Genomic DNA, 20,002 nt, shown 5'->3' with positions numbered 1-20,002 from the left:
TCACCTAACCAAGAAAAAGTGTCTTTTTTTAAACAAGCTTAGTATGCTGCTACCTTATTTTATGAAAGATTGTAGAGTGTAGATCAAACGCTAGCTGCGAGCTCATCTTAGGGAACTCTATCATTAGCTCACATGATGGTTTGTCATTCATGGAATCAGGATTGAACAAAAACTGCGAGTCTGATCAATAGGCTTGTGCTTGCAAAATCTGGGTAGAGCACATAAATAAAAAAGTACCTGCCAGGGGCCCAAACAAAGCAATTAAATTGTTAGTATATAATCCACAAGCAATGAATTTCACCATCATACATTCTTGTATCATGTAGAAGAATTCTAGGTGCATTCAACTGCACGTAAAGTTAGATAATTTGTGAACAAGGCCTATGTTGACGTTATTGAGTGCATTAAAAACTATTTGCCTTCACTTGTTGGAATAACAATAATAAATCTCAACAATTTACCCTGTATAGGATTTTTATCTTTGCTGTCAGTAATGGAGAGTTCTTATCTAAGACGTTGAAATATATGTTAGAGGTATAGAGATAATTGGCAATGGATTCAATGAATATAATTAAAAATGTTAATTCCATACTAAAAATTACATTATTGGTTACTTTATTTTTAATTCATTGGGTAGAGCAATGATTGTTACCAACGAAACAAAGCAGATGCCACCATCAGGAACGTCGGGACAATATACACAAAATTAAATTAGAATTTAACCTTGGAGGAATATTAGAAAGTTCTGAATTGGAAATGGAGTTGTGGATAAGTGGTATGGGTTACCCTCTTTTATTATAGAGGCAAGCAGTTTAACGGGTTTCAGGAATGAATTATAATATATATATATATATATATATATATATATATATATATATATATATATATATATATATATATATATATATATATATATATATATATATATATATATATATTGCTATAATTACTATGCTATAATTTAAACGGTTTTCATTTTATATACCTGCATTTGGGTGAGGTGATATGTTACAACAATTTTGGATGAGCTGAAAACAAACTTTCAACACAAGATAGAACACGAAACAATGGGTATATTATTGGGAAAGCTAAAGGGAAGCATGGAAGTAACTGCAAAAGGCCTATTGGCCCATATTTCTTGATGCTTCTATATTGGTGCGGAGTCTTGAAGTGGGTAGAATATAGTTGTGTATTAATTGGCAAGTACAAGAGGAGTGTTGTCTAAGGAAACTAAGGAAACAAACATAGGAATGTGCCTCAATGCCAACAGTGTACTGCTCAGACAGGTACAAGAGGAGTGTTGTTAACGCTTATGTCGACTGTGCTCTCACCCTAAGCTCAGGATGGAAGCAAGTCGATGAAGAACTCTGTAGGGTAAGACAGGTCCTAGTCAACAACGGCTTCTCCAATGGTTTCGTTGAAGACATCATAAGAAGGAAGGTAAAACGCCATGCAACCTCTGAAGAGACAACTAACACAACACCTGTACCCCCTATTAGACTATTTTACAGGAACTTCTTTTCCACAGCTCATAAAACAGAGGAAAGGGTCCTGAAAGATATTGCTAATAGGAACGTTATCCCTACAGACAAAAATCAGAAGATACAATTGACGGTTTACCATAAAACCAAAACACGGCCAACCTACTAATGAGAAACTCTCCAGACACAGCAGAACGCTTTGAAAAAAACCAATGTCGTCTATGTCTTCAAATGCCCACTTTGGGACTGTAAGCCTCATAGAACTTAGTATATAGACAAGACAAAAACATCTCTTTCCAGGCGATTAACGATGCATAAGCAATAGGGCTCCATTAAGTAACATATAATCTCTTCCCACAACCAGACCATCACCAGAGAAGTCTTAACAAAAAACACAGAAATCATCGATAGATGATTTCTGTGGCTAAGCAACGCATGTGCGTTGCTTAGCCACAGCAACCTTCCCTGTCCCTCAGTCCTCTCCACCATTTTCTCTTCACCTGCCTCCTCGACCTCCCAACCATTCCCCTCTCCATCGTCCCCCCTTCCTCCCCATCATTCCCCACTCCACCATACCCTCGTCCTTCCCACCATGCCCCCACTGCCCCTTTGTCCTTCCTACCATTCTCCATTCCCCCATCCCCTCGTCCCCACAATCCCAAACTCCCTCGTCCACTCGTCCTTCCAGACTATTACCTCCTCCCTTGTCACCTCATCCTCCCCACCATCTCTCACTTCCATCCCCTCATCATACCCACCATTCCCCACTCCTTCGTCTGATATCTTCCTAAATGGTCTGATGTTCCCATCAGAAAATCGGGAACATCAATTGACCTGATGATCCCATCACTGAAGTATAAGAAAAACAGTTAAAAACTGAAATGAAAATATGAAAAAAAATAAACTATACATACGAAATGAACGGTATGGTTAACAACACAGCTGAATTCCAATGCAATTCACACAAAATAATTAAATCAAAATGAAAATAAACAAAAATCTATGAAAATTTAATTTTTCAATGCAATTAGAAACAATGAAATGGAAATGTAGCATATTTGATATAGCATGTGTGTTGTTCTTACATGCAACAAATGGCGCTGTTTGTCAAGAAGAGCATAGTTTTACCAGCCACAGGTGTGGCATCTATACTTATACTTACGAAATGAACGGTATGGTAAATAACCCAGCTAAATTCCAACACATTGTCACACAAAATAATTAAATAAAAAAATATAATAAATCGAAATCTATGAAAACGAAATTAATTAATGGAATCGGAAACATTGAAATGGAATTCGTAACATATTTAGTGTAGCGTAAATGTTGCTATTATGTGCAACAGAAGGCGCTGTTTTTCAAAACACAGGTTTTTACATGTCACAGGGGTAACATCTATATAGTAGGTATATAAAAAGAAGGGCCTATTCGAATGCAACATTGTGTCAAAATTTCAAAGCAATTGGTGAAAACTTTTGGAGATTACGGCGTGTGTTGTACTTACGTCCAACAGATGGTACTGTTTTTCAAAAAAAGCATGTTTTTTCCTGTCACAGGTGAGGCATGTATATAGAGGATTTATAAAAAGACGCACCTATTCGAACACAACGCTGTGTCAAAATTTTAAGGCAATCGGTAAAGATTTTTCAAAGATTTCCCTCACATGAAAAACACTGTTTTTCAGAAAAAGCATGTTTTTTTTTACTGTCACAAACGTGACATCTACATAGTATGTATATAAAAACCCGGCGGAATGCGAATGGATCATTGTGTGAAAATTTCAAAGCAATTGGTGAAGAACTTTCGGAGATTAGCGATTTTGAACAAACGAACATTTCCATTTTTATTTATATAGATAATAATCAATTCTCTTTATATATCTATTTATTAATAATAATTTGATATTTATAAACTTCTGTGAGAGCCCCAAAAATCCTGGAGATTATCTACCCTCCATCAATTTCATATTATAATATTAAGCAATCTAACAATATGTTAGCATAACTAGAAAAACGAGACTATTAATGAGAAAATCACTTGAAAAATTTACAGGGTGTACTTTGCATCTATCGATTTTAAATGTTTATAACATATGATGATAAAAATATTAATTAATTACGATGAAATTACAGTTCTGAATAGATACCCAAATTCAATCTCATCAACTGCCTCAACAGTTTCTAAATAACTGCATTAAGATTTTTTACAATGGATATTAAACAATGAATATGTTGTAGTATTTTAATTTTCTTTAACAGCATCTCCTCAGGGTAGTGGTTACCAGATCTGGTGAGCGATTATGTAACAAGGAAGTTATTACCCAATAAATACACCTCTCCCTAGGACACCTAACTTCACGCTATAATAGCAGCTCCAGCCATAATTTTTTTTTCACCACCGCCTGACTGTCAATCAAAGATAGCTTACACAGATCGCTTCAGAGAATCCTTCAATATAGAACAAGTGCATGGACGGATAATCTAGTAAAGATTCTAGAGAAAGTGGACTTGAAATGGACCAATAAAAACAAAGGAGAAGATCGACCATATCAACACTTTCGGCAGCCTCCTCCATGGGAAGAATCGAGACTAAAGATTACCATTGAAGGATTACCAGTTAAAAAATCAGCATGTGACTCGCAAAGATGTCATAAAACGACAAATGGAAACCATCTCAAGACCGACAACGACTCACATTTTCACAGATGGATCATTTGATCAAGAAAGAGGATCTGCTGGGCAGCAGTTTACACTACCAACCGTGAAGCTTACTGGAACTTGAATAGTGGGTGCTCAACATTGCAGACAGAATGATATGCCCTGAAGGAGGCCATGAACTATACAATTGAGAATAATTTACATGATGTCATCATTCATATCGAGTCTAAATCATCGTTCCAGCCATTGTTATCCAGTCAACACAGAGGTAATATACAACTCCTCACATAAATCCAAAACATAGGAAAAGAAGCCCATAATCTAGGGTTGTCAATAATCCTTGACAACCCTAGCCTTGAAAGAGAGAGCGGATTCTTAGTGGCAATATGTAATGCTTGAATGAAATGTTGCGAGGGAGTGGGACGTTAAGGTCTTGGTGGAGTGAGAAAAGCTGGGAGTGGGACAGGATGTGGGTAGGTTGAGGTATGGTGTGGGAGGAGTGAGGTTAAATGTGGGTGGGTTAAGGTAAAGTGTGGGTGGGGTACTGCAAGATGTGGGTGGGGTGAAGTTATATTATGTTTAGGTGAAGTAAAGTGTTGCGAGAATGGGGTAATATGTGGGTATGGAGAGAAAAGATTACATGGAGTAAGTTTTTATGTGAGAGAAGGGTGTGGGTTGAGCTTGGGTAGAATGAAGTAAAGTGTTGTTAGAGTGTACTAAGGTGTGGGTAGGGTGTGGTAAGGGTGAAGTGAGGAGTGGTTAGGGTGAAGTAGGGTATGGTTAAGTGGAAGCACTTTGTGGGTAGTGTGAAGTAAGCTGTGGTTAGGGAGAAGTAAAGAGTGGGTAGGGCGAAGTAAAGTGTGGTTAGGGTGAAGTGTGTGTGTGTGGAAGAACTAAATAAAATGACAATCAAATCTTACAAATATAAGTTAAAGAGCAAAAACAATGGAACATAAAAGCAGAGAGGAAGAGTCTATAAATGACCGACCTTGTGAATCACAGTAATACAAATGTTGCATTCTTCACTCACCTATGTGAATGACCTTGAGATACCACTGAAATAAAAGCTCTGGCCACAATGTATATCAAGGAAGTCTTGATGGTTGACTCAGTAAATTACTCACTTACCACGCAGTTTACTGAAGTGGAAAACACGCACTAATAACAGCGAGCTTGTAGAGATCTTGTAGCAGTACTTATTAACTTTATTGTGTCTAGTAAGATGATTTTTATGTAATTGTTTTAACCTGTTTCAACACAAGTTAAGCTTCCTTAATTTAAAAATGATTCAGTATAACTTATAGTAAAGAGAGATTCAATCCACTCTAAATATCCTCTTTACTGCCTCAGTTCTAGTGTGTCAATTTTTTTTAATCTTTTCACAATGAAAAGTTTTATACATAGTGTACCACGAGCATCATTGTCTCTTATCACTAGTAAGGCCTCCATAAGGTCGTTCTGATCGTGTTCTCTGGTTTCTCGCGTTTAAGGTCTACCTCACTACATGATTACGCTCATCCTTGCCACAGCTCTGAGTGCTTCTAAGGATTTTATAAGCGAAACACAAAGCGTTACTCTTCATGATTCCATCCCTTGCATCACGAAAATATTTCTATCCGCCTCTTACCATCTCCGCTCTGAACTATTGCTGATGTTGTATATTAATCAACTCATTATTTATCACTGATATTTTCGGAAAATAAGAATATGAGATGCATGGTAACAAATCAGTTTACAAGTGAAAACACTAAAAAAAAAGTCACAATGGAAAATAACAAAATCAGATTTCTAAATCATATTGAGAGTGTAACTGAGAGCACGAGCGATGAGAGGAGATGGAGAATGGCCGGGAGAGGAAGCGTGACAGAGAGGGAGCATGGCTGAGAGAGAGAGCATAGCCGGGAGAGAGAACCAACCCGTTTTCGCACTTTCTTACAGTCAATATTGACTTATTAAATACGTGCATATGTGACCTACTAAACATACTAGTTTACCTTGAAAAGCTTCACAGAAAACACCGACCTTGCCTAACCTTCTTAGTATGTTAAGATAAGCATGTTATTGCTTCGTAATTACAATTATTACTTAACCTATACCTATAATAGGTTAAGTAATAATTGTAATTACGATGCAATAAGATGCTTATCTTAACATACTAAGAAGGTTAGGTATGGTCGGTGTTTTCTAAGAAGCTTTTCAAGGTAAACTAGTATGTTAAGTATGTCACATATGCACGTATTTAACAAGTCAATATTGACTATACGAAAGTGTGATAACGGGTTGAGGGAACATATGGTAGGGAGAGGCAACATGGCGGCGATATGAAATAGCAAAATACTTCAGGCATGTGAAGGAATGGGAGCGTGTCAGAGAGAGAGAGAGAGATTATTAGTAGTGTAAACGGGGCCTATTGGGTGCTAGTTTGATTGTTTCGACATCACCTCGTAGGTCCACTAAAACTTTCCGTGAATAATGTCGACCGTACCTCGTAGGCTTACTAAAATACTCGATTAATGATGTCAACAGGACCTCGTAGCCCACTAAAATATTCCGGGAATGACGTCGACAGCACCTCGTAGGCCCACTAACATATTTCGTGAATGACATCGACATCACCTGTTAGGACCACCAAAATATTCCGTGAATGACGTCGACAGCACCCGGTATGCCAGTTAAATTTTATGTGAATAACATTGAAAACCACTCGTAGGCCCGTTAAAATATTCCATGAATGACGTCATCAGCAACTCACTATATTCTTTTGTGAATAACGCCGACAGCACCCTATTGGCCCACTAAAATATTCCGTGTATGACGTCGACAACACCTTGTAGGCCCACTAAAATATTTCGTGAATGACATCAACATCACCTCTTAGGCCTACCAAAATATTCCGTGAATGATGTCATCAGCAGCTCGAAGATGTATTAAAATATTCCGTGAATGACGTCGACAGCACCCCGTAGGTCTGTTAAATATTCTGTGAATGACGTCGAGAGCAACTCGTTGGCCCGCTAAAATATTCCATGAATGATGTCGACAGCACCTCACTATATTCTCTGGTGAAAAACGTCGACAGCACCCTATAGGCCCACTGAAATATTCCATGAATGACGTCGACAGCACCCCATAGGCCTGTTAAATATTCCGCGAATGACGTCAACATCACTTCGTATTCCAATAAAGTATTTCGTGAATGACGTCGACATCACCTCGTAGGTGCACAAAAATGTTCCGTGAATGGCGTCGATAGCACCCTCTAGGCTCACTAAAATATTGCAAAACAAAGTGGACTGCTGATTTAATACATCCCCAATAAACAATACAACCATCTGCAAAAAACAAACTTTGTATACAAATTTACATGCCACAATGAAGGATGTCATCCCCGATCTAATATTGGCATGACCACCACAAAGCTTCCGAGAAGAATGACCTGCCGTCAACAAGCTGGAGCCCCTGGAAACCATATTACGAAAACTCCTTTTTAGCTTCCTTTCTCCACTCCACCTCCACTTCTACATACCAACACTCACTGTTGGCTTCCTTACCAACATTCCATGTTGGCTTACATATCAATATTCCCTGTTGACTTTCTTACCAATACACCTTTTTTAGCTTCCTTATAGCACTCCCCCCAGTTGGCTTCCTTACTACAACTCAACCTGTTGGCTTCCTAATCAGCACTCCCTTTTGGCTTCCTTTTCAACACTCCCCTGTAGGCTTCCTTACCAACACAATTCCGGTTGGCTTCTATACCAACACGCCCTGTAGGTTTCCTTACTAACACTCCCTGCATGCTTCCTTACCAAAACTTCGCCCTTTAGGCTTCCTTACCAACAATCTCCCAATTGACCCTATCAACACTCAATCTGTTAGCTTCTTTACCAAACTCCCTGTTGACTTCTTTACCAACACCTTTTTTATTATTAACATCTTTATAGACAAAATTTAATTATAGTTTTGCCTAATCTGAAGATTTCAATTAAGCCTTATTAAATTAAGGATAATGTTGGTATTCACTGTCATACAGGACAGAGGGTCATACACAAGACAATAGGTCTAAATTGTATGCTGAAGCAGATATATAATATCATGATTACAGTCAATGTTTTAATGTATGAATATGTAAAATCAACTTTCTATTGTGCACTGCCACACAAGGCAGAGATGGGTTTATAAGAGATGCATCCTAAAAAAATTAAATAAAATTGTTCTTCATTCTTAAAATACCCAAGCAAATTTTGAATAAATTGTTACGATGTCGTCCAGTAAACCAGATTAAATGAAATAGTTACACAGTGGGTGGTACAATAGGCCAGGAGGTCTAAAATCTTTTACGTCTTCACATACAACAATATTGTGTTCTAATGAATGTATTAAAGGTTTGTCACTGAGTTTAGAATCTGAATATTCTGGTAGTAGCTCAGCCTGACTAACCTGCCAGATATGCCTATAGATAAGGCGAATTCGCGTAATGACTACATCAAATTGCCTGGTCCGGTTACTGCGCTGACCATACAAATACCTATTATTACAAAAGTTGTTATATCTTTTAATACTGCAGCTTTCAAGTCACTGGGCATTTCTTAGTTCTTATAAATCTTAATTAATTTCTTTAATTTGTATGTTTCTAATAATTGCATTAGATAATCCATAGTCATAATCAGTTTTTTTCATTTCTGCAAGCGTCATTAGCCAGTTGATATACAAAGTTATGTTTTCCAACTCCTACATGGGATGGGATCCACACCAATTTTATACAATAGTTATTATCATCGGCAAAAATTACATTACATTTAATATTACAAGCTACTTCAGACATAAATTGTGATGGGTTATTTAAGGACTGAAGAACACTTTTAGAATCACAGAATATCACTCCACCACTATTGAGCTTAATGCAGTCAGTGGCCAGATAAATACCCAATAGCTCAGTCCGTGTCGTGCTTGACCAGTTGTCCAATCTCTGTGTACTAGTCATGATCATTTCATTCCCATTATATATTGCACATGCACAAACTGTTCTACCAGTGCCTAATTGTACAGAGCCATCATTAAAGGCATAGGATTCAGTTGATTTGAGATTTTGAAGAAGACTGTCAATAGCTTTTAATGTTATACATCTCATATTTCCAGTGTTATACATATCTTTGATATTGATGTGGGTATAATGAAAAGAGACCTGAACATCTTTCCAAGGGGGAATATAGTGAACATTTTTATCAGGATTAAGAGGCACATCCAGTTTCATAAGAATAATGGCACATCCACTGAGCCACACACAGTAACGAGTTTTTTTGCGGCGGATTCAGGGAAGTCAAAATTGTTTAGAATGGATCTGAATTTAATATGAATGGAGCAGGAGGGACCATTATTTTATAAAGTTTAATAAATAAAAAATAAACAGGAATTAACAAAAAATTATTTGAGCTTTCTTTGTAAATCTCATTAAAGTGTATTCCCAAATTCGCCAGAATATCTAGAATATACTATAAACTACTTACAACGTCTAGCACTAGTTGGTATGGCGTTATGTTTAAGGCATTTAAACCGCAGATAGGTTATTAAAACTCCAACATGAGATTACCTGACAACCACTAAACATATTTCAGTCTTGAGCATACTCAAGGACCAAGGTCAAATATTCGTGCACATATTGAATATTGTGAGACGCCTTTTGGTGTATATTTAATACTTGCTAAGATTAACATGAAATTGTAAAAGGTGCATTCTCTTATCGAGAAGTAAAACATATTCATATATTTAATATTTGACATTTAACAAGGGAATTTTAATTATTAACTTAAAAGAAAACCTTATTAAAATAAGGATTTTATTATATATTTAATTATTTAATATAATAAAGAAATAAGAAACAATAATAATTTTATATTTCTCAGTGGAACGTCATTATAACCTCGAGTTACAGTTCAAGGACTCAGGACTCTCCCGTATAAAAGCACCGGCATCACTGCTGCAAGACACACTCACTCAGCTGTGGCCACAGCTAACCAACGTTCAGTCATGAAGCTCTTGGTAAGTTGCACTAACAATCGGACTCTCTTATATTGGTTCATATTTATTATAATGCATTATATTTAATATCAAGGAAAGTGGTGGTATTTTTAAAGAATATTTCGTATACGAGAACTGCAATACAGTACTTTACTGCAAAATATTATATGACTATACGTGTAATTTTTCATATTTAGGTGTTTGTGATCCTGGCGGCTGCCGCTTGCGCTTCTGTGATTGAGAAGCGAGATGCGGAGCCCAGTTACGGGACGAGCAATTACGGTAGTGCTTACCCACCATACAGTCACCGTTACCACAATGGAAAGAGGTCTGCCGAGCCAGAGCCTGAACCGTCATCCCCAATTTACTCTTACGACTCACGACTTGGTTATGGCCGAAATTACAACAAGAGGTCTGCCGAACCAAAGCCTGAACCATCGTATCCTGTCTACTACGCTTCTCGTCCCGTTTATATCCGCCATTTCTACAAGAGATCTGCCGAACCAGAGCCTGAACCGTCGTATCCTGTCTACTACGCTCCCCGTCACGGTTATGGCCCCCATTTCTACAAGAGGTCTGCAGATCCTGACCCATCCTACTCAGTCCTCTCCTATTACGGTTACCGGCCACTCAACGCTTATAGCCACCACCTTTACTAGACTTCTGCTAATCCAAATGACACCATCTATACCTACATTTAGGCCTACGAGACACCAAACCATCTCAACAATAATTTTTCAGAATATGATGCCTACATTACAAACAATTGCAAAGATCCCATTCATCGCCAGGATTACTAACACTATGATATCCATGAGCTGAATTATAAATTTAATTATACAACAAGATCAGTGTTGCTCTGACGATTGTTATGTTCTACAACAAAGAAATATATCTATATAATGACTTTAAGTCTATTATTAATTATCATTTGTATCATTAATATCAAAGTGGTAATATGATGCTAATGCGATTCAGTGTGTTACTGGTTTGTTGACATTGGTTAGGATGCTTAATATTATAAATAATTATAATTGATTTATTTATAATTAATAACAATAGTTTAATAATTAATCATAGCGTCATTGGGAACTGCTGCCGTGGAATTGCCGCCCGACATTTTCATGATCTGCTATGGTGTAATGGTTAGTGTACTGGCTAGCTTCCTGGTTAGCCTGAGTTCAATTCTCACATAGAAGAAGAGTTTTTGTGTTATATATAACTTGACGTTCATGTATATGTGTGATAAAATATGGGTTCGAGTTTTCCTCTAGCAAATATAATTAAGTTGGGAGTACGTATGTCTGATCTGTCACCAGTAGCTAGTGTCATTGGGAGCTGTTGTCGGGGAATTGCCGCCCGACAAGCAGTTCTTTTATTGATCTGTTTAAGAATTTGACTACAGATTCTCTGCATAGCAGAGAAGCTGAAGTCCATCAACTAATTTAGTTTACACACACACACACACACACACACATGCAAAAATTGTGACGATGCAAAAAATATGAGGAGGATTGAAACATAGGATGATAGTAGGAGGCTACAAGATGACCTAGATAGACTGAGTGAATAGTCCAACAAATGGCTGTTTAAGTTCAACCTGAGTAAATGCAAAGTAATAAAACTAGGCAGTGGAAACAGGAGGCCAGACACAGGATACAGAATAGGAGACGAAGTACTTAATGAAACAGACAGAGAGAAAGATCTAGGAGTTGATATCACACCAAACCTGTCTCCTGAAGCCCACTTAAAGAGAATAACGTCTGCGGCATATGCGAGACTGGCTAACATCAGAACGGCGTTCAGGAACCTGTGTAAGGAATCATTCAGAATCTTGTACACCACATATGTAAGACCAATCCTGGAGTATGCGGCCCCAGCATGGAGCCTGTACCTTGTCAAGCACAAGACGAAGCTGGAAAAAGTCCAAAGGTATGCTACTAGACTAGTCTCAGAACTAAGAGGCATGAGTTATGAGGAAAGGCTGCGGGGAATGCACCTTACGACACTGGAAGACAGAAGAGTAAGGGGGGACATGATCACAACCTACAAAATCCTCAGGGGAATCGACCGGGTAAACAAGGATGAACGATTCAACACTGGAGGGACGCGAACAAGGGGACACAGGTGGAAGCTGAGTACCCAAATGAGCCACAGAGACATTAGAAAGAACATTTTCAGTGTCAGAGTAGTTAGTAAATGGAATGCACTAGGAAGTGATGTGGTGGAGGCTGACTCCATACACAGTTTCAAATGTAGATATGATAGAGCCCAGTAGGCTCAGGAATCTGTACACCAGTTGAATGATTGTTGAGAGGCGAGACCAAAGAGCCAAAGCTCAACCCCCACAAGCACAATTAGGTGAGTACAATTAGGTGAGTACACACACACAGAGTTCGTTCGCCTGTCTGGAGAGAGTCACACGTGGTGTCCGGTCCGTGGATAACATCAATTATCTCGAGACACTTGAAGTGTTACGGAGACAAGAAACATAGTTTTTTGTCACAGGAGTGTACGCAAACGCAGTGATCAAGTGTATAGTGAGCTCCTACAGCGGTAGAGCAATTAAGAAAGCAAAAATAAGGTCGAGTGGCAAGATCAGTGTGTACCGATGGGTCAGCCTAGCCACCCAGCCTAGCCAGGACTTACGATTTGCTTGCTGAGTGATGTGTTGTGAAGCGGATTGTAGCATACATAGTGATTGATCCCCCAAAGTGTGTGCACCGTTTAGGATCTTATACTAAGTGCACATAGTGGCTGACGACCAGTGAGGAAGAAAGGAACGAATGTTATACCAGGAGCACGTGGAGACAACCAGTAGCACGTGGAGACAACCAGTAGCACGTGGAGACAACATTGATACCAGGTAGAGGAGAGGACAGGCGACCAACCCCGTCATAAAGACATCTTTTCAAACTCACCTAGGCGTGCTTGCTCGGGGTGAGCATAAGGTGTACTGAGTGACTTAAAATAATTAATTTAAAGTAGGTCTCAATATCTCATATATACAACTCCGTGAGTTACGTAAATTGAGACTAGAGCAACGCGCACCATCTGGCCAGGTGGGACCCCTGCGACTAGAGCGATGCGCGCCATCTGGCCAGGTGGGACCCCTGCGAATAGAACGATGCACAGCATCTGGCCAGGTGGGACCCCTGCGACTAGAACGACGCGCACCATCTGGCCAGGTGGGACCCCTGCGACTAGAACCGCGCGCACCATGTGGCCAAAGGGTTTGGGGGAATTTTCCCGGAAGTTTGGCGTGTGTCGGACGCGTGTGAGCGTCCGGTGTTTGGGTATGCGGTCAGGAGAGATGGAGGGTTATGTTGTTGGGGGTGTAGGAGAGTATGTGGGCTATGTGGTATGTGGTATAGTAAGGAATTTGAGAATATGATGATAATAGTAAATGAATATGTATGTGTGTTTGCCGTAGACTTAATCCTGCGTGTAGATAATAGTTTTGATTAAAAAGATGATAGTAAGTAAGCTATGTAGAGGCTGTGTGTAGGTGTGAGGGGTTCCAACATAGGCGGATATGTTGTTTGGGGTGGGGGATGGGTGAGGGAGGGTGAAGGAAGGGTGAGGGGAGCTTCCACTTGGCTGGAGAGTGTTTAGGGCCAGTTGTGGTTTTGTGGTTTTCTTTGAGTTATGCACACAGCCGGAAGTGAGAGGAGGGTAGGAGAGAGCAGAGTCCAGGAGGAGATGAGAGCTGCAGCAGGAAGGATGTGGTCCACTACCTTAATCGTTTTTCAATGTCTTTAGGGTGGTCTGGAGATGTTCACCCCAACAGGCCTCTCCCAACACTGCGGATTCGTTAAGGAGCGACGTTCTTACTACTGCCGGCAGGTCCACACCTGTCATCGTCAATCACTCCCACCCCTCATCCCCTCCTCACCCCATTCCATCAGGGGCCCCCCTCTCCCTCCCCTCCATTACCTTCTAGAGTGGGGCACCCCTCTCTTCCCCTTACCTTCTAGAGTGGTACAGACCAGGACCACATACCGTCACATCGACCTGAGAAGTGTCACTACATGCCACATCACTTAGTAAACTCAGTCAAAGTCAGTAGGTTAGCGTTTACTAAAAGAGGGAAACATTTTTTGGCGGGGAGCGAGCCTGAGGTGTACCATCTCTCTCTCTCTGTCTCTCTCTCTCTCTCTCCTGACACTCACACTGGGACATAGCAAAGGCGTGCCATGAGCACAACATACAAATTCCATCAAGAACTACCTACATGTTGCTAAACAGTCCAATCTCACACAAGGCAGTTATATGGGCAGTAAAGGCTTGCAGAGATGCACAAAGGAGTCCAGGACTGAACCCCACAATTCACATTTAGCTAAGCAAGTTACAATCATGACGAGCTAGTTACAAAATTGAATATAAGTCAACACATCCTCACGGGAGACGTGATCTCTACCTACAAATTGTTCTTGTTAACTGTGATCGCAACATCTGCTGCCCAAATAAATATCATTGAAATGTATGCGTGTCTACTCAATCTCCTTCACCTCTTCTTCCTACACCCATTACTGCTGTGCAGACCTTGTAACACACAACGGCGTTATCATAGCAAGTAAGACAATGTCACAGAATGTTCAAGACTCCTGAATGAGTGAAACAGCAATCCGTCTCGTTAGGGGTCTAACCTTCGTGGTGGTTTAAGGCATAGTGAGATGGACGAGGTACTGGGATGACCTTACCCTCTCCCCATCAACCCCCACCAAACCCCTACCCCCCTCCCACCCCCCCTTCCAAACCCAAACCATTAAGCATCACTTCACCCTTCCCAGACCGGATGTTCTGTGCAAAGCCTTTAGTATTATTTCTAGTCATATGTATAACCTTGTATCGCAACGTGACCAACATGGTATCATCATTCTTTGCTCAAATAGCATTTTTAAGAATATCGAGAGTCATAAGCACGTGACAATGTAAAATTAAAATGTGCAAAGATGATTCGGAGTGCTATTTAGTAGAGAAATGATACAAAATTGTGTTTATTGACTAGTGAGAGCCCGTAGCATGTATGGTGTTTGCTATTGCGGTCCTTAACCTAGTCAAGCCATAGACAGACAGACAACAACAATAGGTAGTGGCCCTTGCGTCTATTTGATTTGATAGAAGAAAAAAATGAAGACTAGTAGTCCCTGTTTTTTAAGATGAAAAACTTTTAACTATAAAAATGTTTGACTGACTGACTGCTTTTCTGGTCAGGTCTGCAGGTCTGCAAGAAATAATAGTAATGTAGGTAGGGAACATGTCTCCTCGGCTCTTTTATCTTCCACAAAGCCTTTCCTCCTATCTCAACCCTATTAGTTCATGCTCTCGTGTTCCACTTTTTGTTAAAACTAAATCTACACACGCGATATGAAATGTGAAAAAAAATCTTACATTATGCTATGTTAACAGTGCTTGAGTAAAATTATTAGGAGTGCTAGGGTACTGTTGCACACAGTCATCTCGCTAAGGCGGGTCGGTGACAGAATTGTCAAAATGATGTACCTTGCATACATCAGATCTTTAGTGGTTTATGCTGCACTTCTGCTTGTTTTGATGACTGAAAGAGCTTTGATGATACGAATAGTAATTGCTGACATGGATGATGATAGTAGTATTTAATTTAAGATGGAAAACTTTAAATTAAACTAAAAAAATGAGCATGCATGAAGTGATTCCCACGTTCAGTAAAAACGTACTGAGTTGTAAACTGAATGTCTAAGACACCCAATACGTTGTTGATGATGATAGTAGTATTTATTTTAAGATGGAAAACTTTAAACTAAACTAAAAAATGAGCATGCATGAAGTGATTCCCACGTTCAGTAAAAACGTACTGAGTTGTAAACTGAATGTCTAAGACACCCAATACGTTGTTGATGATGATGATGATAGTAGTATTTAATTTAAGATGGAAAACTTTAAACTAAACTAAATAATCCCACATGAAGTGATTCCCATGCTCAGTAAACACTTACTGAGTTGTAAACTGAATGTCTAAGACACCCAATACGTTGTTGATGATGATAGTAGTATTTAATTTAAGATGGAAAACTTTAAACTAAACGCCTATGTTGGGACCCCTCACACCTAAACACAGCCTCTACATAGCTTACTTACTATCATCTTTTTAATCAAAACTATTATCTACACACAGGATTAAGTCTACAGCAAACACACATACATATTTATTTACTATTATCATCATATTCTCAAATTCCTTACTATACCACATACCACATAGCCCACATACTCTCCTACACCCCCAACAACATAACCCCCCATCTTTCCTGACCGCATACCCAAACACCGGACGCTCACACGCGTCCGACACACGCCAAACTTCTGGGAAAATTCCCCCAAACCCTTTGGCCACATGGTGCGCGCAGTTCTAGTCGCAGAGGTCCCACCTGGTCAGATGGTGCGCGTCGTTTTAGTCACAGGGGTCCCACCTGGCCAGATGCTGTGCGTCGTTCTAGTCGCAGGGGTCCCACCTGGCCAGATGCTGTGCGTCGTTCTAGTCGCAGGGGTCCCACCTGGCTTGATGGTGCGCGTCGCTCTAGTCTCAATTTACGCTACTCACGGAGTTGTATATTTGACATATTGAGACCTACTTTAAATTAATTATTTTAAGTCACTCTGTACACCTTATGCTCACCCCGAGCAACACCGCCTAGGTGAGTTTGAAAAGATGTCTTTATGACGGGGTTGGTCGCCTGTCCTCTCCTCTCCCTGGTATCAATGTTGTCTCCACGTGCTACTGGTTGTCTCCACGTGCTCCTGGTATAACATTCGTTCCTTTCTTCCTCACTGGTCGTCAGCCACTATGTGCACTTAGTATACGATCCTACACGGTGCACACACTTTGGGGGATCAATCACTATGTATGCTACAATTCGCTTCACAACACATCACTCAGCAAGCAAATCGTAGGTCCTGGCTAGGCTGGGTGGCTAGGCTGACCCATCGATACACACTGATCTTGCCACTCGACCTTATTTTTGCTTTCTTAATTGCTCTACCGCTGTAGGAGCTCACTATAACCTTAATCACTGCGTTTGCGTACACTCCCGTGACAAAAAACTATGTTTCTTGTCTCCGTAACACTTCAATGTCTCGAGATAATTGATGTTATCCACGGACCGGACACCACGTGTGACTCTCTCCAGACAGGCGAACGAACTCTGTATGTGTGTACTCACCTAATTGCACTCACCTAATTGTGCTTGCGGGGGTTGAGCTTTGGCTCTTTGGTCCCGCCTCTCAACCGTCAATCAACTTGTGTACAGATTCCTGAGCCTACTGGGCTCTATCATATCTACATTTGAAACTGTGTATGGAGTCAGCCTCCACCACATCACTTCCTAGTGCATTCCATTTACTAACTACTCTGACACTGAAAAAGTTCTTTCTAATGTCTCTGTGGCTCATTTGGGTACTCAGCTTCCACCTGTGTCCCCTTGTTCGCATCCCTCCAGTGTTGAATAGTTCATCCTTGTTTACCCGGTCGATTCCCCTGAGGATTTTGTAGGTTGTGATCATGTCCCCCCCTTACTCTTCTGTCTTCCAGTGTCGTAAGGTGCATTCCCCGCAGCCTTTCCTCATAACTCATGCCTCTTAGTTCTGAGACTAGTCTAGTAGCATACCTTTGGACTTTTTCCAGCTTCGTCTTGTGCTTGACAAGGTACAGGCTCCATGCTGGGGCCGCATACTCCAGGATTGGTCTTGCATATGTGGTGTACAAGATTCTGAATGATTCCTTACACAGGTTCCTGAACGCCGTTCTGATGTTAGCCAGTCTCGCATATGCCGCAGACGTTATGCTCTTTATGTGGGCTTCAGGAGACAGGTTTGGTGTGATATCAACTCCTAGATCTTTCTCTCTGTCTGTTTCAATAAGTACTTCATCTCCTATTCCGTATCCTGTGTCTGGCCTCCTGTTTCCACTGCCTAGTTTATTACTTTGCATTTACTCGGGTTGAAATTCAACAGCCATTTGTTGGACCATTTACTCAGTCTATCTAGGTCATCTTGTAGCCTCCTACTATCATCCTATGTTTCAATCCTCCTCATAATTTTTGCTTCGTCACAATTTTTGCATGTGTGTGTGTGTGTGCGCGCGCGCGCGCGTGTGTGTGTGTGTGAAAACTAAATAAGTTGATGGACTTCAGCTTTTCTGCTATGCAGAGAATCTGTAGTCAAATTCCTAAACAGATCAATAAAAGACCTGCTTGTCGGGCGGCAATTCCCCGACAACAGCTCCCAATGACACTAGCTACTGGTGACAGATCAGACATACGTACTCCCAACTCAATTATATTTGCTAGGGGAAAACTCGAGCCCATATTTTATCACACACATACATGAATTTCAAGTTATATATAACACAAAAACTCTTCTTCTTCTATGTGAGAATTGAACTCAGGCTAACCAGGAAGCTAGCCAGTACACTAACCATTACACCATAGCAGATCATGAAAATGTCGGGCGGCAATTACACGGCAGCAGTTCCCAATGACACTATGATTAGTTATTAAATTATTGTTATTAATTATAAATAAATCAATTATAATTATTTAGAATATTAAGCATCCTAGCCAATGTCAACAAACCAGTAACACACTGAATCGCATTAGCATCATATTACCACTTTGATATTTATGATACAAATGATAATTAATAATAGACTTAAAGTCATTATATAGATATATTTCTTTGTTGTAGAACATAACAATCGTCAGAGCAACACTGATCTTGTTGTATAATTAAATTTATAATTCAGCTCATGGATATCATAGTGTAGTAATCCTGGCGATGAATGGGATCTTTGCAATTGTTTGTAATGTAGGCCTCATATTCTGAAAAATTATTGTTGAGATGGTTTGGTTTTTCGTAGGCCTAAATGTAGGTATAGATGGTGTCATTTGGATTAGCAGAAGTCTAGTAAAGGTGGTGGCTATAAGCGTTGAGTGGCCGGTAACCGTAATTTGAGAAGACTGAGTAGGATGGTTCAGGATCTGCAGACCTCTTGTAGAAATGGGGGCCATAACCGTGACGGGGAGCGTAGTAGACAGGATACGACGGTTCAGGCTCTGGTTCGGCAGATCTCTTGTAGAAATGGCGGATATAAACGTGACGAGGAGCGTAGTAGACAGGATACGATGGTTCAGGCTTTGGTTCGGCAGACCTCTTGTTGTAATGGCGGCCATAACCAAGTCGTGAGTCGTAAGAGTAAATTGGGTATGACGGTTCAGGCTCTGGCTCGGCAGACCTCTTTCCATTGTGGTAACGGTGACTGTATGGTGGGTAAGCACTACCGTAATTGCTCGTCACGTAACTGGGCTCCGCATCTCGCTTCTCAATCACAGAAGCGCAAGCGGCAGCCGCCAGGATCACAAACACCTAAATATGAAAAATTACACGTATAGTCATATAATATTTTGCAGTAAAGTACTGTATTGCAGTTCTCGTATACGAAATATTCTTTAAAAATACCACCACTTTCCTTGATATTAAATATAATGCATTATAATAAATATGAACCAATATCAGAGAGACCGATTGTTAGTGCAACTTACCAAGAGCTTCATGACTGAACGTTGGTTAGCTGTGGCCACAGCTGTGCGAGTGTGTCTTGCAGCAGTGATGCCGGGGCTTTTATACGGGAGAGTCCTGAGTCCTTGAATTGTAACTCGAGGTTATAATGACGTTCCACTGAGAAATATATAATTATTATTGTTTCTTATTTCTTTATTATATTAAATAATTAAATATATAATAAAATCCTTATTTTAATATAAGGTTTTCTCTTAAGTTAATAATTAAAATTCCCTTGTTAAATGTCAA

At 40.0% G+C, this 20,002-nt stretch overlaps 1 protein-coding gene and 1 long non-coding RNA gene across 2 annotated transcripts; one reads left to right on the top strand and one right to left on the bottom strand.

Annotated features, from left to right (window-relative positions):
- The first annotated feature begins 10,040 nt into the window (after positions 1-10,040).
- On the top strand, positions 10,041-11,063 carry LOC138352522 (adhesive plaque matrix protein-like). The gene is made up of 2 exons (XM_069305019.1): positions 10,041-10,177; positions 10,354-11,063. Exons 1-2 carry the CDS (start codon positions 10,166-10,168, stop codon positions 10,813-10,815), a joined length of 474 nt encoding a protein of 157 aa, XP_069161120.1. The 5' UTR covers positions 10,041-10,165; the 3' UTR covers positions 10,816-11,063.
- Positions 11,064-18,849: 7,786 nt separating this feature from the next.
- On the bottom strand, positions 18,850-19,778 carry LOC123771398 (uncharacterized). The gene is made up of 2 exons (XR_011222812.1): positions 19,735-19,778; positions 18,850-19,558 (listed from the first exon to the last, which is right to left on the bottom strand). It is a non-coding gene; the product is annotated as an uncharacterized lncRNA (long non-coding RNA).
- Positions 19,779-20,002: the final 224 nt, after the last annotated feature.

This window comes from Procambarus clarkii, chromosome 54, assembly GCF_040958095.1.
Source record: "Procambarus clarkii isolate CNS0578487 chromosome 54, FALCON_Pclarkii_2.0, whole genome shotgun sequence".
NCBI classification, from domain to species: domain Eukaryota; kingdom Metazoa; phylum Arthropoda; class Malacostraca; order Decapoda; family Cambaridae; genus Procambarus; species Procambarus clarkii.
Note: the sequence above shows the minus strand (reverse complement) of the source record. Positions and strands in the feature narration are given on the sequence as shown.